This window comes from Phascolarctos cinereus, unplaced genomic scaffold, assembly GCF_003287225.1.
Source record: "Phascolarctos cinereus isolate Bilbo 61053 unplaced genomic scaffold, phaCin_HiC Scaffold_726;HRSCAF=1367, whole genome shotgun sequence".
In the NCBI taxonomy this organism is placed as follows: domain Eukaryota; kingdom Metazoa; phylum Chordata; class Mammalia; order Diprotodontia; family Phascolarctidae; genus Phascolarctos; species Phascolarctos cinereus.
Genome location: NW_027556098.1, coordinates 300,637,672 through 300,651,543, shown reverse-complemented (window position 1 = coordinate 300,651,543; position 13,872 = coordinate 300,637,672). Strand labels below are relative to the sequence as shown.

Below are 13,872 nucleotides of genomic sequence, written 5' to 3'. Positions count from 1 at the left end.
ACTGGACTGAATCATTCCTGAATCTATGCTATATGTTTGGACCTATATGGTTTAACATTTTAAAAAAAACATTAATTAGGATGATGACATTGAAAGGTATATTAACAGCATTTTTTAAAGGCCTTGTGAACTTTACTTGGTAGGAAGTCATGGAAGTATTTTAATCATTGAAGAGACAAGACCATTTCCATGCGAATGAATGACTTTTAGCAGCAGTGGAAAGGATGGATTAGGAGAGTGGAGACAGGAAGTTCTCTTAGGATGCCATTGGAAGAGAACAAGTAGGTGGACTTGGTAACTAAAATTTGAAGTTCAGGAGAGAGGTTAGGATTTGATATGCAGACTTGAGAGTCCTCTACATAGAGGGGATAGCCAAAGCCATGAGAACACACATGGAGAAGAGAAGAAGAATGAGGGTAGAACCTTTGGGAATGCATAGGAATATAGGATCTGAAAGAGGCAAGTGAGCCAGTAAGAGAAGGAGCATTTATAAATCTGTTTTCCCCAAGAGATGGCAAAGCTGAGAACCAGATTCTGGATTGTGGTGATCTCATTAAGGCATAGTTATGAGCTGGCTTGAAATACAGTTAGCTATATCTTAGTACAATCTCACTCCTTTCTCTCCTACTACCCCCACCCCCCTTCAACACTGTTAGGTTCATATAATCACAAAATTTCATGATTGAAAGGGACTCTAGAATTTATATAGTCCAAACATCTTATTTTGCAGATAAGGAAACCGAGGCATAGAGGGAAATGTTGAGATCACTCAGCTAATCAGGTGCTGAGCCAGAACTGGAATTCAGATTTCCACACCACTAGAACAGTGCTCCTCCCATTACTTGGGGGCAGAAGGAACCGGCAGTGTGAGTTACTTTGATGGATGGATTCATGCTTTAAAGAGCGTGACCAATGTGTTCACTTACACTGTAGCTGAAACTTATTGATACATAAGGCACCGACTCTGGGCAGCACTGAGATCATTTTTAATGGCACACTAGAGGGTATCAAAAAATAAACAAAGTTTGTCACTTGTCTGCTTCCCTCTTTGTACACCATCACCACTACCACCACTATCATTTCATTCTAGAAACATGTACTTAGCACTTAATTAAGACGAGAGGCAACGTGGTGGCGTAATGGACAATAGTGCTGGCTGGACTTGGAGTCAGGAAAACCTGGGTTTAAATCTTCTCTCTGATCATGGCTGAGTGGTCACAGGCAAATCACAAATTCCCTGATTCAGTTTCTTCCTCTGTAAAATAGGGATAATACCAGTTGTGCCTACTTCAAAGGACAGTAGTAATGAAATTAAATAATGGATGTAAAGTATTTGGTTAATTTTCAAGCATTTAGGCTATTAAGGCTTAAAATTGTACTAAGACTTTTGGAAAATACCCTGTATAAAGTGTTATTAACATGTTGTGTGAAAACCTACACAGCTGTTCCAGGGAAGTAATGATGAGATCCCTGTTCTCATAGAATTTATTTGCACAAGCTGGCATCCATTTACTTCCCAGTATCTCTGACTATCCTATCCTCTTCACTGGAACCTCCACAACTCTGTGTCTTCCCAACGTACTCTAGTGACCTCTATTCCAAAATTACCCTATCTCTCAAATCAAAACTTTCAATCTAGCTAGGCATTAAGCAATTTAATGGAAGTAATTTGATAAGTGTAAGTATATGGTATGAAGGACCTTTTGAAGGGCCAAAGCCCATTTAAAAAATGTGTGCTAATTAACCACTATAAACCTTTAATTGGTGTAACAGAGTTGGAGATCTGAGTATCTTAAACATAAATCTCCTGGTCCCAAAAATCCAATCTTTCATTCCAGGAGCTTCAGGAGGTATACAATATGGTATACCCGCTATGAGACTCTCTTCTCTATTAAATCACATTTCTGAAAGGGAATTAAACAAAGGGACTAGAGGAAGAGAGACAAGTGGAGTATCCCTAAGTACAATAATACATTTTATCTTTGGTACCATCTCTCTCTCCTGCCTCCTGGACTAGAAGTAAAGTTAGAGCTTTTAATAAGGCTATTAATCCCATTAGAGTATTCTGTGTTTAAATATAATTTTTTAAAAATGAAATGAGATGATCAAAAGTCTTGATTCTAGATCTCTGCCCATAATTTCCCAAAGATTTAATGTTTCCCTCTATGTGATTTAAATTACATGGTATTTTTTTAGTGATCTATTGGCCCATAACTCAAATTCAACTATAGCAGACTATGACAGCTATCAAGATGATATCTCCTGTTCAAGGCATTTCAAATGCTGTGTAACTAATTCAATTTAATTAAACTTATTCATATTTTATAGCTCCACACACATCTTAGAGGCTATGTTAAGCTTATGAAATGGCAGTCCTCCAAAAGATGCCATGGCTACTGGGTGAATCTGATATCAGAGAGTCTGATGCAATTTAAAGAATCATTTTGCAGGAGTGAATCTGATGAATAGTTCTCTGCCATAGATGGCCCTAAGCCAAATGTCAGTCTTTTAGATAGACACAAAGCCAAACCACTTTCTAATATCATCACTTTAAACTTCATCCAGTAATGCCTTTTGTCAGTAAGGAACTTCTTACTGCTGTCTACTGGTCCTGACCATTTTAAAACTATTTCTTTTTTCAGATTGTAAGCGGTTTTATTTCAATACTACTTGCTCAGTTTTAATTATTTTCCAAAGTAAATGTAGTTAAAAAAACAAACTATAGTGTTTATTTGGAATGGATTAGAGACTTTGAAATACATTATTTGGTATGTAGATATGAGGAACAACTATATCGTTACTACATATAAGATGCATCCCCTGAAACCAATCAATTAACAAGCATTTATTAAGCACATTATGCACCATGCATTATACTACATAGTGGGGATAGAAAGACAAAACTGAAACATTTCCTGCCCTTAAAGAGCTTACATACTTACATGAACTCAATACCCAGAACGAAATATTAATCAGTCACTTTTAGATTTTACACAAGCTAGATTTCAAAATAGCAAAAATAGTACAGTCTCTATTTGGATCAATATTGTAAACGGCCTCTACCTCATCCAAATTAGTAGGCAAAAAACTTTAAATGGTTTGGAGTGAATTGAACTTCCTCCCCTATTCTCTCATTAATATTCAATTGCTCCTAGTTTATTGGCCCCTTTCTTTCTGCCTACAAATGGGCATGTATCTCCCCATACTCAAAAACAAACAAAAAACTTAAAACATAAAAAACCCACTTGATTTGTCCATCCCTGCTAGCAATTGTCTCATATCTCTCCTCCATTTTGTGACTAAACTTGAGAAGGCCATCTAAAATAGGTGCTACCACTTTCTTTCCTCTCATTCCCTTAACTCTTTTCAGTCTGGTTTCTGACCTCATCATTCAACTAAAACTGCTCTCTCCAAAGTTACCACTCATCTCTGAATGAACGAATCTAATGGTCTTTTCTCAAACCTCATCCTTTTTTACCTTTCTGCAGATTTTGACATGGTTAATCATCCATTTTCCTTAATATTTTCCTCTCTCTCTGTTTTTGTTACACTGTTCTGAACTGGTAATCTTACACTTTGAGTGTTCCCTTTCTGTTTCCTCAGGTGGATCTTCAACCAGATCACATCCTCCAAACACATGTCCCACAGGGTTTTGTCCTGGGCTTCTACCTCACATTAAGACGCTGCCCTTCTCCTTGCCAAGATTAAACCCTCTATATGCACAAGGGATCCCATTCCACCTTGTCATCTCCAAGAGATTGCCTCCTCTTTCATCTCCACTCTCTCGATTATCTTTGACCTCTTCCTGTCCACTGATGGCTTCTTTACTGCCTAGAAACATGTCCATGTCCAGCCTCCAACCCCTCACCCCTCTTACTTCAATGCTCAAAAAACTTACCTAATCCAACCATTTCTGATATCATCCTGTATCTCTCCTGTCTTTTGCGGCTAAACTTGAGAAAGGTGTCTATAACAGGACCTTCTACCTCCTCTCTTCTCACTCTCTTCTTAACTCTTTATATAGTCTGGCATCTGACCTCATCATTCAACTGAAACTGCTCTCATCAAAGTTATTAATTTTGGTCTACATAACTGACAAGTCCAATTCCCTTTTTTCAATTTTTGTACTTCCTGACCTCTCTGCAACCTTTGACACTGTTGGGTCACCCTTTTCTTCTTGATACTCTCTTACCCCATTTTATAGTTGAGGAAACTAAAGCAAACAGAGCTTAAGTGGCTTGCCTAGGGTCACACAGCTAGTAAGTATCTGAGGCCAAATTTGAATTCAGGTCTTCCTGACTTCAGGCTCAGCACTCAGCACTAGGGCTACACCTAATTGTCATTTCCACTCTTCTTATTATACCTTGCACCTCACCACATACTCTGTGATCCAGGGACACTAATCTAATTGCTGTTTCTTGAATAAGACACCCTACCTCTTGACTCTGGATGTTTTCCCTGACTGTCCCCCATGCCTGAAATGCTCTATCTCCTCACTTCCACTTTCTGGCTTCCTTCCAGTTCAAGCCAAAATTCCACCTTCTACAGGAAGCCTTTCTCTATTCTTTTTTTTTTTAATAGTGTTTTATTTTTTTCCAATTACACATAAAGATAGTTTTCAACGTTCATTTTTTATAACATTTTGAGTTGCAAAATTTTCTCCCTCTCTCCCTTCCCTTCTCCTCTCCCCAGGACAGCAAACAATCTGATATAGGTTATACATGTGCAATCATGTTAAACATATTCCCACATTAGTCAAGTTGTGAAAGAAAAATCAGAACAAAAGGGAAAAACCATGAGAAAGAAAAAACAAAGAAAAAAGCGAAAATAGTATGCTTTGATCTGCACTCAGACTCCACAGTTCCTTCTCTGCATGTGGACAGCATTTTCCATCATGAGTCTTGGAATTGTCTATCTCTATCCTTCTTAATGCTAGTGTCTCCCCTCTACTGTTTTCTTCCAGTTTGTCCTTTATATATCATGGATGTACCTAGCTGTTTGCATGTTGTCTTCCTTATTAAAGCTCCTTGAGAATAGGGACTTTTTTTTTTTTGCTTTTCTTTGCCCCACAACATTTAGCATAGTGCCTTGCGCATAGTTGATACTTAATAAATTCCAAATTACTGCCTGACTACTCAAAACTTCTGAAGTGCCCTTTGGAGGCTTTAAAACTTATTCAAATAAAAGGTCCTATGTAAAGGCCATTCTTAATTAATGCCCCCAGGGCTGAGTAAATGTGAACTACTTTAATTATTACCGAAAGTTACCTTCCTTTCTTATCCTCCTTACAACTGTTTTGTACACCTCCCATCCCCTGTCATTAAATCTTTTATTCCAACATCATCAAAGGCAAACTCTCACCTACCCTATGTTCTTTGACAGGTTACAGGTGATAAAGCAACCCTTAACAATTCTTCTGAGTTAATTAATATTAAACATTACTAATTACTTAACATGGATTCAAAACTACTGTTTATTGTTATTTAAAATTATTGTTCAGATAAAGCTAGATGGGTGGGCATAGAAAAAGGTGATAAAACTATGATTAAATTCCTATCATAATGCAAATGATTCCTTTACTCTCTAACTCTGTTAAAAAGAATTCACTTTGGGGACTTTAGCAATGGGTTGTTTATAACCAACCCCAAAGTGTTTTCATTTCATTTTGTTTCTCACTCCCCATCAACTTTTCATTTCCTGCTAGGGCATGAAGATGTCCCAGCTGGGGGCAAATCAGCTGCAGAGACACACTGGGCTACTGCATGGGAGTTAGAGAGGAGGTTTTAAAAGAGATAATTTGCAGGTTCAGCACAAAGAGAACTTCTCTGGGCTCTATAAAAGATAGTTGGAAGAACTGAAAATGCTACCCAAAGGAATAGTTGTTTTGAGAGGGCTAACTTGGGAAGATGAAAGATTCATTGTTTTAAGAATCTGTGAAGTGTCTTTATCTTAAGGGCCTTCCCTTGTGAAAACTTTTAAATAAATGTGTCCAACAAAATGCAAACACAATTGTACTTTATTTAGTAAGAAATAACTTTATTGCTTACCATCATCTGAAAAAAAAAACCCACCACATTCTCTCAAGGTTGGTTCATTATAACACTTCATCTTTGGTAACATTAAGCCTATCAAAACTGACTATAACTTTGTCTAGTAGTACTTAGAAATGTCTGTATCTTTAGCAAGATTTGGATTTATAATAAAGTTTCAACAGAGTTTCACAACTCCAGAGAAAATGTGGAAATAAAAACCTCCCCACTTACAAAATGTGTAACTCAGATAAATCTCATGCTGATTCAAAGACTTCAAAGTCCATCAAATACTTTGATGAGTGAAAAGAGACCCTCACCTGGAGTTATAGATTTTGGCTATTGTCTAAAGACAAAGTACTTTAGGTGTGGAATGTGTCCATGTATGGAGCCCTTATGCCACTGAGTGCCCATGGAATTATGGTTATTAGGAGGGAAAGAATTAACTTTGACTTTTCAGCAGATGCAGCACTAGCTCTTCATCCTCTGCCAAAGAAAGGCCTGTATCCAGTGGCTCCACAGTTTCCCACTTGGCCTTTTTTGGCTCATGACTTGAAAGCATCTCTTCTTTATCAGCATTTCTGTAGTTCCTTTTCCTCATTCCTCCCATCTTCCTTATTTCACTGTTGGAAACAAAAGCAATTATTATTTTAAACACCTGGCAAACAATCAGAACCATCATCATACTATCAAAAATTTATTTTAAACATGGAAATATGACTAGTAGATAAAAGAGTAAATGTAGACTCAGAGAGGAATTATAACAAAAGAAGATAAAATCAAAAGTCAAATTCAGCAAGCATTAATAAGAGCCTATTCAATCAATGAACAAGAATCTATTAGGCACTTATTAGTCCTGGGCACTATGCTAGGTGCTGGGGTCACAAAGGCATAAAGGAAGTACTCCCTGCCCTCACGGAGCTTACATTCTACAGGGGGAGAGGGCAGGTACACAGATAAGGATGCATGAAATATATGCACAATAAATGTTAAGTAATTTTGCAAGAGATGCACTGGCAGCTATGGGATGAGTGCGAGGTGGAATCAGGAAAAGCCTCATTAGAGAGTGGTGTTGGAATTGAATTTTGAAGGGAACTAGGGAGTTTCAAAGGTGGATCAAATGAGGAAGATTCATTCCATGCATGAGGGAAAGCCTATGAAGAGGGATGAAGGTAAGGGATGAAATATCATGTGTGAAGAACATCCAGAAGGTTGGTTAGGCTGCAACAAAGAGTGTATGAAGGGGAGTAATATATATAATACGGTTTCAAAGGTACTTTAGGACCAGGTGGTGAAGGGTTTTTAATTCCAAACGGGAATTTGTAATTGATCCTAGAGTGTTGTAGCAGAGTGCCACTCAAATTTATTAAAGAGGGGATTATAACTTCTGGAGCTATATGAAAACGTACAGGAGAGGAAAAGGACTTGAGGCAGGAGACTATTGTATACCGAGTAGTGAGTTAAGAATGGGGAAAGATGAACAAGGGATTATTCTCTATAGTTATGAACTTCGAGGTTACTCAATTTCAGGTAGGTAATCAATACTGCCACTGTCCAATATCTGTTCTATTTTTTACTACTAACAAATGCTAAAGTTAAGGCTTAAGAGATACTACACTTTAGATAAATTGCCTGTCAAAAATATGTTTGTTTCTTCACTTTGAAAATCTATATCTGAGATAACCAATGAGGATAAAAGCACCCCCAGAAACAGGCCACAAAACCATTTAGGGACTCCAAGGAGATGGGAGGGACAGAGCTAGGTCAGTAAAGTAGCAGGAAAAAGTACCTGATTTCCCCTCCACAAAACTTTGAACAGGCCTAGAAAATGCAACAGACTAAATCTTGATAGGGGAGTCTAGAAAAAGGCACAGTGAGTCAGTCATCTGTTCAGCCCAGGTTAGCCCAGGACGATAGACAAAGAGGTCTGCAGACAATGGATATGGGGTCAGGTCAAGAACTTGCCCAGAACTTCAGCATCCAGAGAGAAAGGCAAGAGGAAGACCAGACTAGGGAACCACCACAGGGACAGGTATGAAGTGGCAGCTTTGTTGTCCACTATGCAGTTCTGGGTGTGGCCCCGAACTTGGGGAATGGTGTTCCCAGGTAAGGAGACCTTGGGTGGTATACTAGGAAAGGAAGAAGTTCAGAAAGCAAACAGCAGTGGTATGGCTGAGACTCCAGGAGCACTGGAGGGTTTCAGTTCCAGCCTTACCCACACTGTAGAAAAATAATCAGGGCACGAATCCCAGACTAAAGGAGAGTCTACAATTCTATCACTCTGAACCAATAGAGCTTTCCAGCTGGCTGACAACAGCTGAGCCCAATAGAATTCTATTGCTGCTCAGACTGAAATCAGGTCAGAAACTTGCAGAGTTCAAATCGATCACATTTTGCCTCAGATAAGAGCACTGACAGCTTGTAAGCCAGTTAACGCTCAATACCCCAAGAAAGCAACAACAGAACCAGCCCAGAACTTCCCTCAGAAGAGTGGAAGAGCCAAGCCCTAATGTCAATCTTAAGTCAAGAAGTAGGCTGGAAGAATAAGTAAACAAAAAAAGAATCCCATCATAAAGATCAATTATGGTGGCAGAGAAGCTCAAGACACAAACTCAGAAGAGAATAGCCCTAAAACATCTATAAGCCAAGCCTCAGAGAAAAACAGCTTGGGCACAAATTCAAGTAGAATTCTTGGAAGAAATGAAACAAGTTGTTTTTTTTTAAGGGGTTAAAGATGACTTTATAAATGAAATGAGAGTGCCTGAGGAAAAATTGGAAAAGAAATGAAAAGTATGAAAGAAAAAATTGGAAAGAGAATTAACAGCTTGGCACAAGAAGTACAAAACCTTGCTCAAGCAAAAAACTCCCTGCAAATTAGAATGGACCAAATAGAAGGCACAACAAAAAATATTAAAACAAAGTCAAAAGGCTAAAAAAGTAGAAGATTATGTAAGATATCATGGCAAAAAGCTGGAAAACAGGTTGAAGAGAAAAAAAAATTAAGAATCACTGGACTATCTGAATTGCATGACAAAAAAAATAACCTAAACATCATATTTTTTAAAAAAAACCAATTACCCTCTGTTAGAATCAGAGGGCAAAGTGTAGAATCTACCAATGACCTCCCAAAAGAAACTCCCAAATGAAAACTCATAGCAACATCAGAACCAAGAGCTTTCACATCATCCAGAAAGAAAGAATTCAAGTACTGGGGAGCCACAGTCAGGATCACACACAGTTAAGCAGCAACCATTACACAGAAGCAGACAACTTGGAATACAAAATTCTGGAAAGCAAAAGATATAGATTTATAACCAAGAATAACTAAAACAGAAAAATTAGCACAATGCTATGGGGTGTGGGGGTAGGGGAAGAGGGAGAATTGACGTTTAATGAAATAGAAGACTTCTAAGAATTCCTGATGAAAACACCAGACCTGAGGAGAAACTCTGAAGTTCAAACACAGGAGTTAAAAGAAACATATAAAGGTAAACATAAATAAACAGTGAAAAGGGATTAAATAAAGACAAACATTCAAATAATACATATCTCCTCTGAACCTTAGCATCATCAGGGGTCACAGAAAGAGTCTAATTAGACAAGGCTATGGAGTGTCTTGTTATGTCCTGATGATCTTAAGAGAAGAACTGGAAAAGTGCAGAAGAGGAATACATTAGTGAGAGAGGTGGAAGGGAGAGGAAGGTTAGAGAATACTATATCACATAATTAGCACACACAAGTAAGACAGCTATATAAACAAGAAAAAAGAGGGGTGGGTAGAACTGCTGACTTCAATCTCACTCTCATCTAAACCAGTGCAAAGAAGGAAACACACACACACACACACACACACACACACACACACACACACACACAAGAACTGGGTACAGAAAGACATTTCACTCAACCAGTTAATAGGAAGGAAAGGGGGAAGAAAGAATTAGAGAGCAGATTAAGGAATGGATTAGTCCTAAGCAAAACAAACTCTAACCAAGGTCATGAAAAATATTCATAGCTCTTTTTGAGGTGGCAAAGAATGGGAATCTAAATGGATGTTCATAAATTAGGGAATGGCTAAACAAATTACAAATGTATATAAATATGATGGTATATAAATGTGATGGAGTACTGTTGTTATATAGGAAATGATGAAGCAGATGGTTTTGGAGAAACCTGGGAAACTTGTATGAATAAATGCAGAGTAAAATGAACAAGACAAGGAGAATAATTTATACATAAGCAGAAGCAAACTATTTTGAAAGAATTAGGAAATCATATCAGCATAATAACCACCATCAAGAGGACTAATGATCAAAGTTAGTACCCACTTCCTGACAAAAAAGTAAAAGACACAAAATGAGCCATTTTTTTGGGACATGATCAGTGTGGAAATTTGTTTTTGCTTAACTATATAAAGATTTCCTAACAGGTTTTGTTTTTCTTTTTTTCTCAACTGAGGTGGGAAACAGGGGATGAGAAGGTAGATTTTTCATGACTGGAAAAAATATATGTGTTTCAAAAAGAGAGGATCAGGAAACAATTAACTTAAAAACAACAAAGGAAGACTGCAATATGAAAACCTCTAAGGATCAAAAACAACATCCTTCGAACTGGTGTCACAAAGGCAATTAATGATCATTTGCTATCAAGCAGTTTTGCAGATGTCAGTCCCATTTCAACTGCCTAGGAGTAAAAGTCTGTATTTGTCTGACAAAATTAATCTTAACAGCTCCTTTATAAAAGAACTTGAACAAAATATGACCACACAAAAATGTTAAAGAAATTAGAGAAAAGAAAGCATTTCCTAGAAAGGACAGTTATTATTTCAAAGAATGTTTTGATATAATTTTGTCACTCTTAAAGAACTCAAGTAAGGAAATTCAAAGGAAAAATAAATATGCAATTAACCAATTCAGGCAACATGGTGTACACTGCCTTTGCCTCCATGACTATCTCCAGTCACAAAGAAAGCTATTCACTTTGAGGTATTCTAGACTCAATATCTCTTTTTCTCAAAAGCATTTATTTGCATGGGGGACGGGGAAGGAGGAGGACTATTAGTAAGAGAATTTTTCAAGGAGTAGACCTTTCTCTTCTAAGGGATTCTTGCCCATAGTAGCATATGTAGTGATTGCCAAGGAATGTTCAAATTCCCAAACAACTGTGCTTATTTAACACACCAGTAAGGTTATGCTTAAGATTCTGCAAGCCAATCTTCAGCAATATGTGAATTGAGGATTACCAGAAGAGCAGGCTGATTTTTGAAGAGGCAGAGGAACCAAATTGCCAACATTTGCTGGATTATGGAGAAAGCAAGAGAGTTCCAGAAAAACATCTACTCTTGCTTCATTTACTACACTAAAGCCTTTGAATCTGTGGATCACAACAAAATGTGGCAAGTTCTCAAGAGATGGGAGTACCAGATCATCTTACCTGCCTCCTGAAGAACCTATATGTGAGTCAAGAAGCAACAGTTACAACCAAACATGGAACTAGTTTAAAATTGGAGGAGTATGACAAGGCTGTGCATTGTCATCTTATTTATGTAACTTACATACAGAGTATGTGAAATGCCAGGCTGGATGAATCAAGAGCTGGAATTGGGTTTGCTGGGAGAAATAGCAACAATCACAGCTATGCAGAGGATACCACTCTGATGGCAGAAAGTGAAGAGGAATTAAGAAGTTTCTTGATGAGGCCAAAAGAGGAGAGTGTAAAAACTGGCTTAAAGTTTACCACCAAAAAAACTAACTTGGAAATTGATGCCATCACTTCCTGGCAAATCAAGGGAGAAGAAATGGAAGCAGTGTCAGATTTTACATTCTTGGGCTCAAAGATCACTGCATAGGGCGACTGCATTTATGAAATTAAAAGATGCCTGCTCCTCGGAAGAAAAGCTATGGCAAATCTAGACAACATACTAAAAAAAAGCAGAGATATCACCTTACCAACAAAGGTCCATGTAGTCAATCTATTGTTTTTCCAGTAGCATTGTATGGCTATGAGAGTTGGACTACAAGGAAAGCCGAGTGCCACAGAACTGACAATTTTGAATTGTGGTACAGGAGAAGACTTTTGAGAGTCCCTTGGACAGCAAGGGGATCAAATCAGTCAATACTTCAATCAATTCAGGCTATTCACTGGAAGGTCAAATACTGAAGTTGAAGCTTAAATGCTTTGGCCACATAATGAGAAGATGGGATTCACTGGAAAAGACCTTGGTGTTGGGAATGACTGAAAGCAAACAGAAAATGGGGATGGCAGAGGATGAGATGGACAGGTAGTTAGTCTCATGGAAACAATGAACATGAATTTGTATAGACTTTGAGAGATACTGGAGGGCAGAAGAGCCTGGCATGCTATGGACGACAGGATCATGAAGAGTTGGACATGAATGAACAACTGAACAATAACAAAACCTTCCTCTCCTTAAGAAAAAAAATAAATGATATCCAAATCTGGCTCTGATCACCTAGACTGATACTGAATCCATTCATGTAGTAAACTGATAGCAGCCTGCCCTCTCTAAGTTCCTTTGTTGGAACAGACAATCTCTGGGGTCCCTTCCACTTCTCGGATTCTGTAATTTTTACATGTGTACTTTTAATATTCTTTTATGAGATATGCTCTTTCCTGGAATAGCAACATCCTATTTATGCCAGAGGAGACACTGTATTTGTATATAAATTAAATAAATGGAAATAGTCTTCTACAAGTCTTTTCAGAAAACATCTATTTAACGGTATCATCCACTGAAGTGGTAATATAATGCTAAAATTATATTCACTGCAGGGAATAGATGACTCAGATAATAGAAAAAAATGAAAATGCATGTAAATAAATTATTTCCACAACTAGCAGATTCATCATTTAACACAATATGTAGTTCAAATTGTAGAAGAGATAATACTGTCACCTAATCTAACTATTGTCTGTCAAATGAAATCCCTTCTACAATATCCCTCTAAAGGTGATCTATCATCTGGTAGAATAGTTCAACTGATGGAGGTTCCTAGTCTAGAAGCTCTGAGGGCAACTAGATGGTGCAGCAGATAGAGCATTGAACATGTAGTCAGGAATGCCTCAGATTAAAACCAGTTTCAGACACTAGATGAGTGACAACCCTCGTCTCAGTTTCCTCATTTATAAAACAAGCTGGAGAAGGAAATGGCCAACCACTCCAGTACCTGTGCTAAGAAAACCCCAAATGAGGTTACAAAGAGTCTAACAGGACTGAAACGACTAAAGAACAACAAAAAAACAGAAATGTAGTTCGAATGTCATTCCTTACTCAATGTGCTTCCTGATGACCCTCCAAGTTGGTAAAGACCCTTCTCTCTCATGCTCATCTCTTCTGAAAAAAGGTCTTTTGTTCTCCAGGTGAAAGATTCTCAGTTCTTTAACCCTTGCTTCACATAGCACAATTTCAAATTCCCTCACCATCTTGATTACCCTCTTTTGTTGACCCTTCAGTCTGTAAATGCCTCTCTTAAAATGAGATGCCTAGCTAAATTTTTTACTCCATTTATGATCTGATCTATGCCATAATATAGTGGGATTACCTCCCTTAAGACTTCATTAGCATTTGACTCATAGTGAGTTTACAGTCAACTAACCCTTCTCATTCCACAGTAATTCAAGTGAAAACTATTAAGAAAAAAAATCCCTCCCTCTACCCCAAGATGCTATAATTCCATAGCTAATTTATCCCTATTAGGTTGCATCAATTGGTTTCTACCTATTGAGAGTTTTGGATTCTCATTCTATCATTCAAAGCATTAAGCATTTGTATAATACACAAACCTAATAAGCACACCTTCTATACCTTACCCAAATCACCGAC

At 37.7% G+C, this 13,872-nt stretch overlaps 1 protein-coding gene across 1 annotated transcript in view; it reads right to left on the bottom strand.

The window, feature by feature from the left end:
- Positions 1-2,701: 2,701 nt before the first annotated feature.
- DDX10 (DEAD-box helicase 10) overlaps positions 2,702-13,872 on the bottom strand; it is a 329,331-nt gene continuing 318,160 nt past the window's right edge. Inside the window, exon 18 of the mRNA XM_020996146.2 lies at positions 2,702-6,652. Coding sequence (XP_020851805.1) covers positions 6,472-6,652 — 181 coding nt within the window. The 3' untranslated portion in view covers positions 2,702-6,471. The remainder of the gene's footprint in view (positions 6,653-13,872) is intronic.